At 41.7% G+C, this 19,457-nt stretch overlaps 4 protein-coding genes and 1 non-coding gene across 5 annotated transcripts; 2 read left to right on the top strand and 3 right to left on the bottom strand.

Annotated features, from left to right (window-relative positions):
* The first annotated feature begins 796 nt into the window (after nt 1-796).
* Nucleotides 797-870, top strand: TRNAV-CAC. Its single transcript has one exon. It is a non-coding gene; the product is annotated as a tRNA-Val (tRNA).
* A 139-nt stretch (nt 871-1,009) lies between these two features.
* Nucleotides 1,010-4,936, bottom strand: LOC101765754 (histone-lysine N-methyltransferase, H3 lysine-9 specific SUVH1). Its single transcript, XM_004977395.2, has 3 exons — nt 4,724-4,936; nt 1,954-4,017; nt 1,010-1,305 (listed from the first exon to the last, which is right to left on the bottom strand). The coding sequence occupies exon 2, from the start codon at nt 4,006-4,008 to the stop codon at nt 2,005-2,007; it is 2,004 nt and encodes a 667-aa protein (XP_004977452.1). The 5' UTR covers nt 4,009-4,017; nt 4,724-4,936; the 3' UTR covers nt 1,010-1,305; nt 1,954-2,004.
* A 150-nt stretch (nt 4,937-5,086) lies between these two features.
* On the bottom strand, nt 5,087-7,870 carry LOC101766174 (mitochondrial import inner membrane translocase subunit TIM8). The gene is made up of 2 exons (XM_004977396.2): nt 7,714-7,870; nt 5,087-5,482 (listed from the first exon to the last, which is right to left on the bottom strand). Exons 1-2 carry the CDS (start codon nt 7,759-7,761, stop codon nt 5,297-5,299), a joined length of 234 nt encoding a protein of 77 aa, XP_004977453.1. The 5' UTR covers nt 7,762-7,870; the 3' UTR covers nt 5,087-5,296.
* A 2,107-nt stretch (nt 7,871-9,977) lies between these two features.
* On the top strand, nt 9,978-16,571 carry LOC101766582 (alpha-L-arabinofuranosidase 1). The gene is made up of 18 exons (XM_004977397.4): nt 9,978-10,321; nt 10,864-11,077; nt 11,165-11,219; nt 11,570-11,766; nt 12,120-12,241; nt 12,328-12,475; nt 13,081-13,150; nt 13,268-13,413; nt 13,495-13,540; nt 13,620-13,672; nt 14,175-14,319; nt 14,543-14,661; nt 14,792-14,863; nt 15,304-15,407; nt 15,590-15,646; nt 15,734-15,926; nt 16,022-16,165; nt 16,288-16,571. The coding sequence occupies exons 2-18, from the start codon at nt 10,901-10,903 to the stop codon at nt 16,408-16,410; spliced, it is 1,971 nt and encodes a 656-aa protein (XP_004977454.1). The 5' UTR covers nt 9,978-10,321; nt 10,864-10,900; the 3' UTR covers nt 16,411-16,571.
* A 9-nt stretch (nt 16,572-16,580) lies between these two features.
* On the bottom strand, nt 16,581-17,516 carry LOC101764820. Its single transcript, XM_004978287.3, has one exon. The coding sequence runs from the start codon at nt 17,314-17,316 to the stop codon at nt 16,717-16,719; it is 600 nt and encodes a 199-aa protein (XP_004978344.1). The 5' UTR covers nt 17,317-17,516; the 3' UTR covers nt 16,581-16,716.
* Nucleotides 17,517-19,457: the final 1,941 nt, after the last annotated feature.

Below are 19,457 nucleotides of genomic sequence, written 5' to 3' on the forward strand. Positions count from 1 at the left end.
TTGTCATTTGTATTTTTATTCATTGCATTAATTGTTACAAATTGAACTTTAAGCTTTTTTTTCCAGAGAACAAGCCAAGTATAGACGAGATATCAAATTGTCAACTGTTTATCTTACAGATAAACATTTTCATTCTTGCTTTGTGTAAAAGGGTTAACGTGAAGGTACTATAGCTAGTGGATAAAGACTTATAAGTTGACTCCACCCTTACTCAACTAAGTGGTACTAAACATGAGCACTTGCGCTCATGGCCCATCCAAATTTGAGCCGGATGTCACACCTTAATTCTAGGAGTAGTTCCTCTTGTACCATATCATAGGTCATGGGAGCAATATGTTTCATTGCAAAAAAACATGACATCTGGGTAACTAATCACCATGGTCATACTGTACAGGCTACCAAAGGAGATCGGGGAACAGCTATGATTCAGAAGGCGAGCCACAGTGCCTGAATTTTTTTCTCTGATCATAACAGTTAATTTCTTTAAGTTCTCAATTGTGACATTAATTAGCACTTTGTTTCTTCAGGTAATTCTGCTCTTAGATTCCATCATAAAACCTTGTCAGTGAGCCATGATGTGTGAAAGGCACATTCATCTTCCTCATCATCCATGTTTGTTTCATCAATGACTTTACCTGTATATTTGTTTCATCAGGGCTACATCAAATTGTACAAGCACTAAAAAAACTCGATCGTTCCTGATAGTTTTTCAGAGTGGCAAATTGTTTGTTTTCAATTTCGTCCTCATAAACTCCTTTATAGTTTTCAAATTTTTGATCAGTGAGCTGATCGACCTGTCTGGGTGGTGTAGTTGGTTATCACGTTAGTCTCACACACTAAAGGTCCCCAGTTCGAACCTGGGCTCAGACAAATGATTTTTTTTGTGCTGTTCTGTTTTTCTTGTCCCTGCTGGTAGTGCTGGAAGAGGTAGCAGAAACGTAACAACGTTACTCCGCCAACTATGCAGCTTTGCTCACATTTTATCACAACGCAATTCCATGCTTATGAGTTATGCCCAATCTAGTGGTCTTTTTTTGTTATTACTTTACAGAGAACGAGTTGGTGCAAGATGTACATGCTACCACATACTTGCATTCCAGTCTGGAAGAACACATTGTAAACTAGAGCATTCCAGTCATGCATTACACAAACTACACACTGCCACAAAAGCTGGGCGCCTCACTGCCTCCTGACGCAGTATTTTAATCTACTGACTACTATCTGTCTCTCCCCGGTTGCCAGCAGCATCCAAAAACCCTTTCAAAACACGTCACTGCTTACACAAGCCCAAATGAGCATTGCAACCTGAAAAGCCAAAGATAGCAGCATTAAGCAACCAAGGCAAGATTGAGCTTGCCAAAATTAACTGTTCAATTTTACCACAATTTCATACATTGACAAATGCATGCATGAACAGTGAAAAGCGTTCTTAACTCTAGTTGTCAACGACTTTTTCCGGTTTTTTGTTACAGTGACTTTTTCCAGATTTTAGCAAAACATATAGTGGTCAATAGCCTTATGTGTGGGAATGACCCACAGTCCTGATAAAGAAAAGTTGTACTGTTTACTTGATGCCAGAAAAATTAGAGCTACTGGTGATGTTTCTGGGAGGGTAGAAACAAAAAAATGTTGGGGTTGAAATGCACGTGCATTGTTCAAATGTTCAGCAAGTACGAAACTGCATTATTAAGCAATCTAAAAGGTGCCATCAAGGATAACAACTACTCATATAAGGTTTTATTCAATAGGTAAATAATACAGTGATCTATCGATCGAGCATCAGAGCAAGATTTATTCAAGTTAGAATGATTATATTGATACATTCTCTGAAAAGAAGACAATCATCATAAAAGAATCACAGAATAGTAAAGAGTTCAGCACAATGGATCAACACAAATTTACAATGTAAGAATACTTTGTTGCACTGTGGCCAGATATGGTAATGTTTTTTACCTGCCTTTAGTACATTAGTTCATGCACTCCCAGCACATCTTCTAGTTTCTTTCAGAAAGAACCTCGGCAATTGGTAGAGCCGCAGAGGCATGGCTTGAGTTTGGAAGAATTTGGAAATTTCCCCTTAATGTCAGGAGGAGCTCCTCTTGTTCCGTAATCGTAGGTCAGTTCAGTCATGGGAGGAATATGTTTCATTGCAAAAAACATTATATGTGGGTAACTGCCATCGTTATGGTCGTACTGCACGGGCTGCCAAAGGAGATTTGGGGAACAGCTATGGTTCAAAAAACGAGCCACATTGCCTGAACTTTTTGCGCTTATGACAATAGGTAATTTCTTTAAGCTCTCGGTTGAGACACTAGCACTTGCATCTTCAAGTAATTCTGCTCCCAGGTTCCATCTTGAAACCTTAGCACTGGGCCATGATGTGCGAAAGGTATATTCATCTTCATCACCATCTATATCCATATTTGTTTCATCAATGACCTTACCAGCATACTCGCAGATGAATGTGCCAGCACGGATGGGATCCCAAGACCGTAGACCCCATCCACAATCCCCAGTCCAAAAGACCTCAAACTTCAGATTAACACCCTTCTGTGTGACCCTGTTTCGACAATTTTGAGAACACTGGCATCTGGAAGAGCACTCATAAAGCATTGGAATATGCTTCACAAGCAGTCCAGAGGCGCTGTAAGGAAGACCACCACCGTTCAGTTGTGAACATGAACAATTAGGATCACCAGGCAAGCACACACTAAGACACTTGCAGCTTTGTAATGGTTTTGTCTTGTTAAGTGGCCTCAGATACTCCACTCCAGTTACATAGTCGAAGTAGCTTGGCCCTTTCTCATCATCAATATCATTAACAAGGCATACAGGTAGGTTCTCAACTTTTGATGATAAATCCAGTAGTATAGCTTTGTCTCTTGTCCCAGGATTTGCTTTCCACTTCTCAGTCATCTTCCAAACTGAAATTCCATCAGGCTGTCCTGGCTCTCTTCTCAGCTTGTACTTGAAAACACTAAAGCCATTCTTTGCTTTGTCCATCCAGGAATCTTCGACCCGATAAAGTCCATCATAAATGTAAATTTTGCCTGAGGTGCAGAAAGGGTCCTGTGCGCTGCGCACAACCCTGACCAGGTTTTTCTTTTTCATGCTGTTCATGAGAGCGAGGTTACCTCTTTCAAGCTTCTGGTCATGCTTCTCCTTGTGCCGACTATTGCCTCCCTGTCCTGTGTACACCAAAATGTTCGTGTCATCATCATCATTCTCATAACCACCAGATGAGATGATGCTGACAGCCAGAGTATCATCTTTTCCAACATGCTTAGTGGAAATGTAATCAATGCCAGCCATCGCAGGTGCATGCAAACCTACAATGCACATTTCAATCCTGAAGAAGAAAATGTCTCCAATTTCAACACCAGGTACAGGTCCTATGGTCTTCAGGTTATTGATCCTCAGGCCATTCCGCATCATGAGAGTACCAGCCTTCAAGTCAGCCCTCCTTCTTGCGTCCTCTTTTTCATCCAGTTGCAGTATACGGCGCCGCAGTGAATCAAACATCATCATGATTTCTTCAACTGATTTATTTGGGTCGCTTGACAAGGATGGACAGGAGGCAAGCTCTGTGTTGAGGCTTCTCCTTGTTGACTTGCACTTGATGTTAGCTTCATTGGAGTACCCAGCCTGATGAGTCCTCTTAGCCTTGGCAGTCCTCAGCGATGTTGGTTTTTTATGATCACAAAAGGGCTTGTAGTCTTCATCTGACGATTCATCTTCGCGTTGTGGCATGGGAAATGCCGCTGAGATTGGAGTAGCCTTCAGAGGAATTGGTGACTTTGGTAAGGGTTGACCAAATGAAGCTGGAGATTGTTCTGGCGAGGTGTGGGGCCTGAACGGCGTAACAAAAACTAGCAGTGGATCAGTTGACTGGGTTGCCACATCATATCCCAGAGGAGCCGGGAACATTGGCGCTAATGACCGCAATGGCTTCATTTCCAAGGGTTGCTCTTGCTCGTAATTTTCTGATTCATCTTGCGAGTTCTCCATGGTGAACTCCTGGTAATTGCACAGAACAATGGTCAATAAAAGTCACTGGACAGTGTATTATTTGTGATAGTGGTAGTGACAAATATAATCAACGAACTGCGATTACCGTGTGGAAAATGTATGCAAGATTGTATACCAATATACTATAGACAAAGTGAGATGGATGTATAAGAAATAAGAAACAGAGGCGACAAACATGAAACAAAATATAAGAGATAACAGAGATGACGAGCAAACAAGGACAAGTGCCAACTTCTAAAATAAAATAACAGGATCATAATATCCTGTGAAGTTCAACAATAAACAAATCTAGGAAAAAAAATGCACATTCAGTGATCACTACATGTGTTTCTGAGCAGAGAGGAGTCACAATAGACATATGTATCTAGTATAATTACAGATTTGAGTGGATGGATTCACACAAAGAACAAACGTATCAGTGAGCTACTCCTACACATTCCACCTTTGACATCAATTTTTCTTAAAAATGCAGGTATCAATAAAGAAAGTATGGGGGAAAATACATTTCTGCCACATTGAGGAGATCGTCCAAGCACCAGAAGTACAGAACAAAACTAAATCTTAGGTTATTCGAGATTCGAGGCAACCATTTACACACACCAAAAGAAAACTAACAAATCAAGAGTTGAGCGCTGAGACTAAAACCTGTACAGTAGCAGATTAGCTAGGAAAAATATGAGCTTAGAGTTGTAACCTTGGGGATGTCGTCGGAGGCCCGGAGCAAACAGTACAGGAGTCCTCGGAGCTCACGAAGTCGGAAGTAAAAGGCACCGGGTGTCGCTCCTCGTTCAGGTCGCTTCCCTCAACATATATACACGTATACGAACGCAGTACAGCAACAGCAAAGGCAGTCGTGTCACCGCTCATTAACCTCTGGCTCTCACCGAACAAAAAGTGTATCCACCCTCCACCGCTGGATTTGGATGAACATTGAGATACGCGCCACTGGAGTTTGCTGGAAACAACTGAAATGAGTATACAGTAGTGGGTTGCTAAACTGATGAATGAATCAGCTTTGTAACTGTGCTGTTAACTGTGCATCAGCAGCTCGAGAACATTTCAGTTCAACATCACCTTAAACGCATATATTTCTTAGTACCTGCTTCATCCCATCAGGTTTAGAGAAGTACTAAAAGATCATTGGACACTGGACATGTCTCTCTATCATCTCACTCTCACCAACGATAGTATGACAGCAAAAAGATAACAAAATTCGTGCTACTGCAGAACACAGTTACTCCACTCCATTTGGCCTATGTGATTTCAGCTACCGCTCGGTGAAGCGTTGCATGGTCATCATCTTCACTTCGGCGAAGCGTTTCGCGCAGTTGGACAAGCACGAGGCCTCGCTCCTGCTGAAGCTGCTTCCGATGCTCCCAGTAACGCATTTGTCCCAGCAAGCAAGCGTCAGCTTTGCCACGAGCTCATTTGTCAAGGCCTTCGTTCTCTCCTCCTGCAACACAAGAAACTTTTTTAGTAATTTTATTTCTGTCAGAGCAGCCATCACTATGCCAATTTAGTCGCACAGGTTTTTTACCAAAGAGATGCTGGAGCTGTATTATAATTGTAAGTGCTACAAAAGATTCGAAGGGTCAAGAGATGCTAATTAACTCTCCGGTATGCAGATAAGAAATGAAACCGAGATAGAAATCAGCTCCTTGAGTCCCAAGCGCAACAAATTAGTTTCCTCCCATTCGATATAAAAAGGCAATGTTAATTTGTCCCTGAAGCATACTTTTAGTAAAGCAGCATCGCCAACAATCATAATTTTCTCCCCTCAGGTTTGGCTACTTAACTATAAAATGCAGACTTCTATACGATTTGTAATTTAATAATTTCCCACGCACGTTATACAAGATAAAGGACTTTGCAAATTACAACAGCACCTCTGTGTGAGTGTAAATATGCTAATTTTGATGCTATTCACATCTATGCAACTCACACATATTTCACAATGGAACCATCACAGATGCTGACTGAAAATAGTTAATCTCATTCACAGAAACAGTGTGCAGTCAAAATATTTAGATCCTGGACAGACATTCAGTTCTGTTATATTACAGGCATGCAACATGCCTGCTTGTATAAATTACACATGGACACAAGAATTTAAGAGTGTTTAAATTCAAGCAGCTAGCTTACAAACTAAACTGTTTCTGTGCTACCACGAGGCCACTCTTTTTATGGGCCCATGAGTCATGAGATCAATTTATTATCACGTGGGTCCATGGGTCACTTTTAACTTCCATTCTGACCTAACATGATCGTTAAGTACAGGATACAAGAAAATCAGTTAGGAAGTCCCCTTAGTTTATGTCAGATAGAAACATTTTCTTTCTCTTTTAGGAAAAAATGTGAGTCAATTCAGGCATAGCCAGAATTAGCAGGGAGATAGCTCAGTATATGGTCAGGGCTATATATAGTTTATGCACAAACAATTGGTCAAAATCTGGTACTACCTTCAGTTGTGGAATGGATCTGGGACCCTTTTAAAAATTGAACCATGACACATCACTTATACTAGGCATTGTGCAATGCCACTGGATATGTCACCAGTGACATTACGTTCCTGAATCCTCCTACGGTTTTAGCACCAGTTAAATCTCAATCCTATCTCCCTGCACACCTCTAAACTTCAGGTGCACTCAAGCTCTCAGCTGATAAGATATTTATCTCTATCATTATCCAGGAATTCTAGCACACTATAAATTAAAGCTAAACAATGGAAAAGAGGTAAACACTAGTTCAACAACAGAATTAATGATTCACGCAACAATAACTACTAGGTTTAAGCCCAAATTACTTTTGTAAGACAATAACTTTTTCACTGAAATAACATGCTGCGACATTATTTAGATCCAAAATAGGAATGCACTTCTGTTAAATTCACAGGAAGTAACAAAGTGCCTCCCTTGTTTACATTGGAAATTGGATTCAGGATTGTTTTAGCTTCGAACAACTAGTTTATGAAACAAATGTTTCCCTGGATCCATAAGGCCAAACTCCTTTTTAGTTAAATGAAAAAAAAACATCACGAGTCACTAGTTCCATTCAGGTTCTGCCAGAATCCAGACAGCAGGGAGATGTGGTCAGTCGGTCAGGACTGTATAATTTGTACACCCAAACCAGGAATCAGTCAAATAAAGAACCAGCAGCTTGGCTGGCTGCAGTTGTACAATGAATGGATCTGATGACCCTTTTAGCAACTGAACCAAGAGAACCTCCATCATCAAGAGGCGTCACTTGTATTGCGATTCCGAGCGAGTGGAGTGGTACTGGATATATCTCACAAGTGCAGTGCAGACATCACGTTGGTGAACCTTCCTAGGGTTTTAGCAGCGGTTACATTTTCTCGATACTAAACGCCAAATACGCGGGTACTCTCGCTCTCTATTATTATCCAGGAATTATATGAGACCGACGAACAAATCTAAACAATGGAAAAGGGGAAAATGCGAATTCCGCGAGGGGATTAATGGTTGGCACAGCAAGAAGTAGTACGTTGAAGCCCAAAGTCACTAAGTTTTCGATCATAGTGGAGCAACACCGTCGACTAGATCAGATCACTAAATCATCTGGGGATCAACGGAGATGCGCCGCTGATGGCTATGGGATTTGGGATGGGTACCAAGAAATCAAAGGTTGTTATTATAGGTCTACTACAAGTAGGTGGAGGGGGCATACCTCTATGAGCGCCTTGAGGCGCGGGTTGTTGAGGGCCGAAGCATCCATGGCTGTCCTCCTTCCTCTCTCGAGCTCTGCCTCTGCTTGGGGGGACTGCTGCCTACAACGAATTTCTTCTTTTGGCAAGAAAGAAAGGAGAAGCGAATGCAGCAGGGGAGGAGGAGGAGGAGCAGAGAGGGAGAGACGGTAGTTGGGCCTGCATATTTGACGGGCTGCATCTGGTCCACTCACCTCCCTCCTACCTACCTACCTACCTAATCGGTTCGTTGTTCGGCCTAATAATCTTAATGGGCCGAGCCTAGACCGGGAACCTGGAATTATACAAGTGGCCAGCCCAACAAGACAAGGAGCTGCGAGTGGCCCGGCTAGCTTTTTGGCGCGATGCGTAGGCGTGCAGTTACGTTTTGCAAGAGGGAAGAACCGAAGGAGGATAGACATGCATCCATTTATATCTGCTTCCATCCCAAACTATAGGTTATTTTAATTTTTCTAAACTCATATATTTTATTATACGTACAAATATACATTATGTTTACATGCATAGCAAAAGCTATGAACTTAGAAATGTCAAAACAACCTATAATTTAGCACGAAGGAAGTTAGCACGGAGGAAGTAACATTTCTCGCATTGCTTGTACGTGTGAGTGATGGATGATGGATATATGCATATATGTGGCTCACATCACACGCCCTTAATTTGTCGATCTCTTTCGGTTCCGGCGGTTCCATCGTCGTCATTTCTATGCGCCCCCGCGACGCAACACTTAGAAAAAGCATCTCATCGATCGGTCGGTCCACTATCGCCGCCAGTATTATTTGATGTGTCCGAGCAGAGCGCGATCGCGATGCCATGTTGCGTTGCACCATATATATTGCGTGCTGCACCAGGAAATGACACCCATCATCATATCAGACATGATATCAGTAGTAGTGCGACACATCATGTACATATGAGTAGCGCGTGCACATGGTTAACTACTTGTGATCATCCATCCATCCATTCATCCAAGTTGTTCCTTGCGTTTGGAGCTAAGCAATGCAAACCCATGGCGTCACGCATCGCATTTGATTTTATCTGCACACGTACGTACGACGACGTAGCTGCTAGGGGCAGCAAAACGACGCCAAATAATTCAGATATGAATGAATTGAATATGCATGCAACCCGTGCCAAAACATCATTGATTTCATCCTCACCCTCAAGAACACGCGACTACAGCCTTTTCATGCTAGCTCCCTCATATATAGTTCGTACACAGTATTACAGTCTAATCTAGCTAGTATTTATTAAAGACAGGCCTAGCTACAAGACAGCCTTTGCTGTTGAGTGCCCCATCGTGCGCCACATCAAAGGACAGATAACGATGAGATCTGTTTGTCCTTCCTTATTAACAGTTAATAAACTGAATTTGTGCGCCAAATGCTAATATGATATGTTCAGTACCGCGTGCAAAAATCAGTCCGGACTTATTTTTCATTTATCAATACTGATAATGGAAATTGTAGCATTTTATCTCTTTGTAGTATTATCTAGTCTACAGCTAGAGTGTTACCACTTGCCACACGTGTTTCTATTGATAGAAATAACAGATACATTGGATAGCCCTCAATTGTCTTTGCTTCTACCCTCAGGGCATATGTAACTAACTAGGTAATTAAAAGGTCCTTCATCCATTTCTAATTATAGTTTATTTTAACTTTGCGATCAAATCAAATTTAGTATTTACAGAAAAAAGTACCAACATCTATAACATCAATCCCTTAAAAATCTATAACATCAAATTAGCTCACGTTTCCATTTCCATGGTGAAATTGATGAAAATAATTTAATATTGTAGACGTTTGTGCATTTTTCATATAAATTTAATCAAAACTAGAGATTTTTGATTTAGAGCAAAGTCAAAGTAAATAAATTTGGAATAGAGGCAATCAATTGATGAAACTTGTTTTAACCGGCATAACTTGGACTAAGGCCTAACTTGACTAGGAGTAAGCTAAGAAACCATATACTGTAGAATATATTGGACTTGGCATTTTTATTTAGTATACATATTGTGCGGTCAGATAAATTGAATATATTGTTATTGTATTAGAAACATAAACTGGCTTGTTAGTAGTGTGAGTGTGCGCGAAGTTGGGATGGGGGAGAAGCACACACGAGATACACCAAAGATACGGCCACAGCCACATCAAAGGCTCCAAAGTTGTTCCACGACGACGAGGACCTTGGTTCGCTCCATGATTTGATTAAGTACGCCGGCAGGAAAAAAGAATCCAAATGAGGCGGATAAGGCGACAGTGCCGCTCACCGGTCCCACGTGCCGGCGCCCGCGCGCAGCCAACCGCCGCCGAACGAAGCGCGCTCCGGCAAGCAACTGGCCGCGGCGCGCCCTGACGTCCGCCGTCTCCGGCACCCGATGGGCATCTGAACCGCGGAGGTCTCCACCACACCCCTTGCGTGGCTTCCGTAGTCCGTAGGCACACTTCCCTTCAAAGCCACTGCTTCGTCTTCCTCTACTTAAGCGCACGCCGCCCCGGTTCCTGCCCTGTACTCGCAGCTGGGAGCTCGCCTCTTCTTCCTGAGGAGGTGTTGGATGGTGGATGCATGGTGAGCACTTCGCTAAAGACTCCATTTTTTGCTTTACCTACATGCTCTGTGATATTTTTTCCCCTGTTCTTTGGATCAAATTCGAGCTCCTGGTTGTGGGGGCAAGTTGTTTGATGGAATGCCAAAAGAGGAGAATTGGTTAGTCTTTGTCCGCGCGCGCGTGTGTTTTCTTTAAACAAGGAAATGCCCCGCTTTAATTGAAAGCGAATCTCTTTGCTGTTGTCTGATATAAATGAAATGATAAATAATTTCGATGTCCTTCTTTGCCTACTAATAATGATTTAACCGTATGCTTTATCACAGCCTTTTCAATTTTGGATTTCCAGTGTACAGAAGCATATAAAGTGCTCTAGCTTATATAAACATTTTTGTGGACGTTTATCTGTTCTTTACTATATGTACCACTGCTATGCGTTTGCCTTTTGATTGTTCTAATGCTGCTTCAATTCTCTCTAAAATGGAGATGCCATTTGGTAGTAACTTCTGTTTCAGTCTAACTCAACTGACCTGTAATGATACCCTCTTCTCTATTTGTCCAATAGACACACTCGTTGCATTAATTCTTACAAGTGGGGGCCTATGGGTTTCATGGAAGCATCCTCTGCTACAATCTTCTGCCTCTTGCTTCTATCCTGCCTGGGTTCCAGATGTCTGGCATCAGAACTAGTGGCCACCCAAGTAGCAACCCTCAAGGTTGATGCCTCGCCGCAGTCAGCCCGAAAGATACCAGAAACACTATTTGGGATATTTTTCGAGGTGAGACAGTAATTTGTTGGGCTTGTCATGTTTTACCACATATAATCAGAACATCAAAATATACTCCGTGGATTGGCTATACTGTAGGAGATCAATCATGCAGGAGCTGGTGGGATATGGGCAGAGCTTGTTAGTAACAGAGGTACGTCAGTTAGTCTTGATTTCACTGTGTCCCTTTTGGAACGAAATTTCTGTCAAACGATTGGACCGCTTATTTTGCTGTGAATGAGATGCGAAAGAATTATTCCCATTTAATAGCCTAAAGGTGATAGTTTGTCATATTGTCTGCTTAACTCAAATCTGTTCTCCCAGAACATTTTCTTTTATCAAACCTGATTATTCTGAGCATACTATGATTCTCTAAATAATACCAACTTTATTCTGATCATGAGCTGGAAAGAACATAATAGGTTGTTTTCATCATAGACTCTGTCAATTGTTGATGTTCAAGTTCATGGTTTAGCATAAACAGCTTCTGGAATTATGCGTCAGGTTTTGAAGCTGGAGGCCCACATACTCCGTCAAATATTGACCCATGGTCCATCATTGGAGATGACTCTTCTGTATTTGTGGCGACTGATCGTACCTCATGTTTCAGTCGAAACATTGTTGCTCTGAGAATGGAGGTCCTCTGTGATGACTGTCCTACTGGTGGTGTTGGTATTTACAACCCGGGGTTCTGGGGCATGGTATGACTTTATCATATACTGCATGTTCATATCAGTATGAGAAAAACGGATAGTTTCATCAAAACTATTTAGTTAATATCAGTAGTTTGTGCAGCCTAAGGTAGCTATGCTATGTGATCTGTTTTTTTTTTCCATAACTTACTGTCAATGCCAATTCCCAATTTCAGTAACAATAGCAATAGCTGTAGGACTAGTGTTAGGAATTACAACCATCAGAGCCCCATGCATTTTCTCTGTACTTTTCAGTAGCGTTGCCTTTTATGTTCTATGTTAGGAAGATATTCAGTACATGTTCTGTTTCCCAACCTTTTCCACTATTTTCTTTTTTATAATTTTATCATTTCAACCTACAGAATATAGAAGATGGAAAGGCCTACAATCTTGTTATGTACGTTAAATCAGCAGAAACAACAGACTTGGCAGTTTCGCTAACAAGTTCTGATGGTTTGCAAAACCTGGCTTCAGCTGCAATTACGTTAGTACCTTTTCTCTCAATATTGGGAGAGGATCAAGAAAAATATTTTGTTATTGACAATACCTGAAAGGATTGCTTTGTTGCAGAGTTTCTGGTACATCAAATTGGACAAAAGTGGAGCAGAAGTTGGTTGCTAAAGGAACCAATAGAACCTCAAGGCTTCAAATAACAACTAACAAGAAAGGAGTTGTATGGTTTGATCAAGTATCACTCATGCCTGAAGACACATACAAGGTAAATTATAGTACTATTCTAGACCTTATAGTGAAAGACACAAATAAGGCCAAGAAAGAAACCTTATAAGATATGAATGATAAATATAAATTAGTAGCGAACCTGTGAGTATGAATCACCAGTCATTTAATTCCACCTAGCAATAAAATCTTTGCCCCTTAAAAAAAACATGGTCAGCAGGTCAAGACTCCCCCTTTCAGTAATCTAATAATCATGTCCCATTTCCATCGATTGGGCTGGGTACCTCGATCATGTGCCACGCCCACTTGGCTGCAACATTTCTACTATGATCTGCACCTCATCATCCTGCAAACCATACTACTGGCCACTTATAACCCTTTATCTCAAGAGAAGAATAGTGTAAAGTGTAAGCTGTGTAGCACCCAGTTTGCTGCTTTGGTTTGTTTGTTGAATGCAACCACCAAATAAATATTTCCAATGGATACCCTCTTTGGCTGAATTTATATGTTGGTTCATCTGTTTAGTGTACTCTATCTTCAGATTTATTAATCTTGAAAGTGAAATTGATCTGTCTCTGGCTTATGGTCATAATTACTGTGCAAGAGTTTGTCTGAGTATTTATCAACACTGCTCTGCACACACAGGGACATGGTTTCCGGACAGAACTTATATCCATGCTTTCGGATTTGAAACCACGATTCTTGAGATTCCCTGGTATGCGTCATCTTTTCTGATTGAAAATCAGGTTCTTGTTTTTTGGAAATATATGATATATTGATATATGTTTATACATGTTGGGATAATTGACTAGATTTCATCCAACTAATGCAGGAGGCTGCTTCGTAGAAGGTGATTGGTTAAGAAATGCATTCAGGTGGAGAGAATCTATTGGTCCATGGGAAGAGAGGCCTGGACACTTCGGGGATGTTTGGCATTACTGGACTGATGACGGCCTTGGATATTATGAATTTCTTCAGGTACCAGTTTACACTGCTTGATTCATCTGTTCTTTCATATCATTGCCCCTCTAACAATTAACTTTGAAATCTACATCAAAGCTTGCTGAGGACCTGGACGCTGCCCCAATCTGGGTATTCAACAATGGTAATTGTTTTCATATTTGTTAAATCTTTTATCACTGTTGGCCTTCTAAACTAATGGAAAGTCTGCTCATAAAACTCAGGAGTTAGCCACAACGATGAAGTTGATACTGCTGCTATTGCTCCATTTGTAAAGGTATGTTTTGAGTTCCAGTTATTTCTCTAGCAGACTAAACATTTTTTGTTATAGAGATATAGGAGTATTCAATTTTTAATGCGTTGTACTTTATCAGCAATGGGTGCAAATTACCGTTGTATATCAGAATAATATAATTTCATTTTTTATGAGAAAGAAAGCATATCTCAAAATGAAAAATTTATTGCTCAGATCACAATGAGAATAATTGCATATGATCAGTTTGGATAATCTAAAGTTATTCACTTATTCTTGAATGCTCAAAAAGACATTGTGATGGGCTTCATCCTTTACGTTTTATTCAGGCAGTTCACATGCAGATACGATGCTTGGCTTGTGTTGTATATTCGCATTTACCAAGATTGTCTATGCATTAACTTCTTCGTTTTACATGAATAGGGGCTAGCTCAATAAGATACCTTATATCTCCTATAGACTTAGGTAGTTTTAATACTCATGATTGTAGCTTAATTGATATGGAAATGTCTTTTTTTTTCTACAGGATGTATTGGACAGTCTAGAATTTGCAAGGGGGAGTGCAAATTCAACATGGGGCTCTGTTCGTGCTGCAATGGGGCACCCTGAACCATTCCCAGTGAAATATGTTGCGATTGGAAATGAAGATTGTGGGAAAAAATTTTACCGCGGTAAATTTATCAACTACATATTTGTTGCATCCTTTGTGGAGTTTAAGTCAAAATGGTCTTGTGCACAAGGGCTTCCTGAATCCCAATGTCCTTTTACTAGCACAGAAAAAGTTGAACATGATTCCCAGTGGTAGTTGACAAGGGAAATACTTCACCTACAATCCTTTTTATTGATGAAACATACTTTTAGCATGTCATGACATTCTCTATTTCTGTTGAACAGGTAATTACCTCAAGTTCTACAATGCTATAAGGCAGGCCTATCCAGATATTCAAATGATTTCAAACTGTGATGGTTCATCTAGACCACTTGATCATCCTGCTGATTTATACGACTTCCATGTAAAGTTCCTGTTGCCAAGTCTATTTATCTCTTTTTTCTCCTGTGTCTTGATTCCTGTGTTCTGTTTAATAATTCATTGTCAAGGTCAATTTTACTTCTCTTAAATTTCAATATCGCTTCTTTTTCTAGGTCTATACCGATTCTAAAACTTTGTTTAACATGAGGAACACCTTTGACAGAACATCTCGTAGTGGACCGAAGGTAAGTCTCAATTTTTACAAGGAAGATTTTTGTGAAATAACTCTTTCATGACCTGTCATTTACATTGATTCAGGGCATCCTAACATTTCTCTTGGGGTGTTCTTAGGATATTATAAAAAGGGTCCTGTCTTTCCTATATAAAACTTAGCAAAACCCTGAAATATGCACTCAATAACAACCTGAAGAGTTATAACTTACAACTCCTAGGGCTAATCCAAGCGCAAGAAAGAGGATGACGAATAAGGTTGCAAATTCTTAGGTGCATTCTAATTCTAAAGGACTATAAGAAATATATATGTGGAGCCATAGTCGTGAGTACTGCCATGTGTGGATGTTATTTTCATGTTCAAGAACTTCATTGACTTCATCCTTCATGCCTATTGGCATCGCCATGTCCTGTTCAGACAGCAAACATATTTCTGAATATGATTCAAATGCAGGCTTTTGTGAGTGAGTACGCTGTTTGGAGAAGTGATGCAGGTAGAGGAAGTCTTCTTGCTTCATTGGCAGAAGCTGCTTTCCTTACCGGGCTGGAGATGAACAGGTGCTTTTTCCATTACTGAAATTGTTGGTTCCATGATGACCAGACCTGAGTTGCCATGGATAAATTTTAGATTTGTCCTTTTACTTTAGTCACCATGACCTGATGGACTTCCATCTGCTCTAGCTTCACTACTAAGAAAGCTTTCACTGTGAGTTATTTGACCTTTTGTTGGTTCTTTGCAGTGACATTGTTCATATGGCAAGTTACGCTCCACTGTTTGTAAATGACAACGACAGAACGTTAGTATCCATGGTTTGATGCTTTCTTTGCTTCTGTTCTCCTTTCATCTAACACTGAGGTAAATTGCGTTTGAATAAAACTGTCAGATGGAACCCAGATGCTATCGTCTTCAACTCGTGGCAACATTATGGAACTCCTAGTTACTGGATGCAGACGCTGTTCCGTGAGTCCAGCGGTGCTATGATTCATCCAATTACAGTCAGTTCCAGCTACTCTGGTTCGCTCGCAGCATCTGCAATTACTTGGCAGGATTCAGAGAACAGCTTCCTAAGAGTAAAGGCAAGTAAAATCTATCACATCCATCCTAGCTAGTAGCTACTATCTGGAGGAGCAAAATGTCGTAAATAATCTCGGAAAGCTCCTGTGCTGTGCAGGTTGTAAACTTTGGATCAGATGCTGTTAGCCTCACAATTTCCACAAGTGGACTTCAGGCTAGTGTTAATGCTCTGGGATCAACCTCCACTGTCCTCACATCCGGGAATGTGATGGATGAAAATTCTTTCAGTAACCCAACCAAGGTAATTTGCCCCTTATTTTTTGCTTGCTTGTGTCTGAATGACCATGTGACTCTACGCATGTTTGTGCTCTGTTTTCGGTTGGCCTGTCTGAATCCAAAGTCTGATTGTAAACAACTGTGCAGGTGGCGCCGGTGAAGAGCGAGCTGAGCAACGCTGCAGAGGAGATGCAGGTCACGCTGGCTCCTCACTCCTTCAGCGCGTTCGATCTCGCGCTGGCGCAGTCCAAGCTTGTCGCGGAGATGTGAGATAGTAACACCCATACACGACTGGAGAGTGGTAGATGAGGAATATGCATGGTAACATCTTGATAATGCTTCGTATAGTGTAAGACGATGCAGATACTAAATAAAATCACGTCAGGTTTGTTTGCTGCTGGTTGATCTGCTCTCTGCAGAGATTTGCTTTATTGCATGTCAGATCACGCGGCCGTATTTGCTTTATTTGCTTTATTCGAAAGGAGTAGCTCCAGACTACCAGTACAGCCACATACATTCTTCAGAAAATAAAATGATACATGTTCGCCGCCCTACTAGGAATGCCTTCCTCAGTGATTAATAATGAGCCATGCTGAGCAGCGCGACGGCGAGCTTTGCGAGCTTGAACGCGTCGTCGTTCTCCATGGTCACCGGCGACGCTACCTTGCTCTTCCCGAACCCCTCCTCGCACTCCTTGGCCGCGCTCGCAGCTTCCTCCAGGCACCTCGTGGCCTCGCCGTCCTTCCTGCCCCTGACGGCGGCGGCGCAGCCGGGCTGCCTTCTCACCACGCCGCCGTACAGCGCCTGGCACGACCGGAGGCAGCGCGTCGTGGCCTCATCGCCGCCGCCGCGCCCCCGGAGCAGGCCGCCGATCTTGGTCGCCGTGCTGGTGGCGTTGGCCGCGAGGAGGTCGGCGGCGATGGATGAGTAGGTGCGGTAGTTCATGCCGGCGTTGGCGCTCCGGCCGTCAGAGCCGAGTGCCTCCAGACAGTATTGGACGTCGAAGAACGTGCTGCCGCCGCCGACGGTCTTGCATACGGGGAGTATGCTTGGGACTTCAGAGGTTGCCACCTCGGTCGGCTCGGCGTGAGTGCCGGCAAAGAAGATAGCGTAGAGCAAGATGGCACTCGCACTGCTGTAGGAGGAGGTGGCGGCGGCGGCCGTGGCCATTTTCATGGCGGATTCCTTTTGTTCTTGGCAAGGTAGTATGTTGTGTCAGATGGGGATGAGCGGCGCGTAAGGATTTATTCAGAAAAACTGGCTTCATGAATTAATGATGCAATTTATGTGCACACATTTTTATAAACATTGAATATTTGCGACAAAAAGAAATCATACTAGGTGGCAGAAAGGTGTTGACCACTTGGCTACCATGAAACCGCCACGTGTAGTGTAGTAGTATGCCTTTACTAGTCTAACACAAATATATATTGGTCACTTTAAAGTTATTCATTGTATTGTAGCATGCCCATTAAAGAATTGTTATGCAGATTTTATGACATATTATGGGGTTAAGGAAGAGAGAAAAAAGTAGCTAAGGAAGATAACTAGCTTGTGCTCAATATCCAATATTAGAAGCAGCATATAAATTTTAATTTTATGCCTGTTGCCATATGTACAACATACTTTCCCGTTTCAAATTGTAGGTCGTTTTAGTTTTTTAGTTCGTAAATATTATTATGCATCTAGACATAGATTATATCTAAGTACATAGAAAAAATTATGCACCTAGAAATACCAAAACAATCTACAATTTGGGAGTATATGCAACATATATCTAGGGAAAAAAATCCCCAATGTAATCTCACACTCTCACACACATGTATGAGTGCCGCATAGGACTTACGGAGTATGATGATATAGCATGAGAATGGAGAAGAGAGAGAAAAAGTAGATACAATTCGGACTCAATATATTTAGAAAACCGTGTACATTTCTTGCCAATTTTTTTAGTCAGCATACTATATTTTTAAGAGTAAAAAATAAATTAGAAGAAACTTTTGAGGCTCCGCGGGTTCCGGCCGTCGGAGATGCAACATCGTGTATGGGCCTACCATGGGCCGATTGTGCTCGAGGAGAGTAACCAATGAAATGGGCCGTGCATTGACGTCAGGGGGCCTGGTAACCCACCCAAACGGGCCAAATTTGTTGCAACAAATTACACGCGAACATACACATTGTTACTGGGTCTAGGAGACGAGTTTTTCATATTTTCCAATTTTGCGACGTACTACAAAAGCTACAAGGTTGGATTAGTTTGGCAGCTGGGTTTGTAGCATTTTTTACGCTCTATCTGCGTGCACTCGAACCACAGTGACCTTTCATGCGTGTTCATGTCCAATCTTTTGGGCGGTCAATCTGTAATCAACCATTGAGACTGAATCATTGAAAATTGTTTTTTGTAGGGCAAATAAACCCCCTGTAGTATGTGGTAATATGCTCCTTAAGATCATCTTCCCCTTTTTTTATTATTTCAAAAATCGCTCTTCATTTTTTGGCAATTAATGTTTACCACTAGCAATCAACTTAAAGTGTTTGTTTTACAAGCGCGTGGACCTGTCGCTAAGTAAGTAGTCTTTCCCCTTTTTGGAGGCAAATCAGCGCGTGCAAGTCCAATTATATTAGAAAGGCCTCCTTAAGCTCTGAATATAATGGCCGGGCTGCTGCGTACACACGTACTGTACGTATAGACGGATACCAGAGCCCACGGATCGAATCTGTCTTCTTCATTTTGAGATGAAAAAAAATATGTACATAAAAAGCTCCTACGAAGTGAATGAATATCAAACACCATCGATTTAATACCAAATAAAAGTACCTCAGATTAACCTGTCATGGCAACGTATGAGTGACGTCTAGCATAAAGAAAATGCAGTAGGAGTTGTATAATTCAGGTCGTATTTTTGGTTACTGGTAACAGTACTGGGATTGAACAGAAATGCACACAAGACAAGGCCGGCCCATCCCCATCCCCGCGTAGTGTATGTAGATGCAGCAGATACACCGTACCTTCGCTTGATCGATGAGGTTGATCGGATCTGACGGAGCGGAAATCCCCCTTGCGCCCGTGATATTCTCGACCGGATAGAACGTAGTAACTCAGCAGATGGAAGAAGCACTGAACAATGCCGGCCTGTTCGGATGGAATGGATCAGCTGGAAATGGTGCATGCAGTTACTATTGTTGGCTCGTTGGAGAGAGAATCAAATTCTGTTCTCAATCGGCTAGCTAGGTTTGCACATAGACAATGAGACAAGATAGCAAGGCCATGGCGTGCCGAGGTTGCAAACCAGCCGTTTTTGTTTTGATTCTTATTA

This window comes from Setaria italica, chromosome VII (assembly GCF_000263155.2).
Source record: "Setaria italica strain Yugu1 chromosome VII, Setaria_italica_v2.0, whole genome shotgun sequence".
Lineage (NCBI taxonomy): Eukaryota > Viridiplantae > Streptophyta > Magnoliopsida > Poales > Poaceae > Setaria > Setaria italica.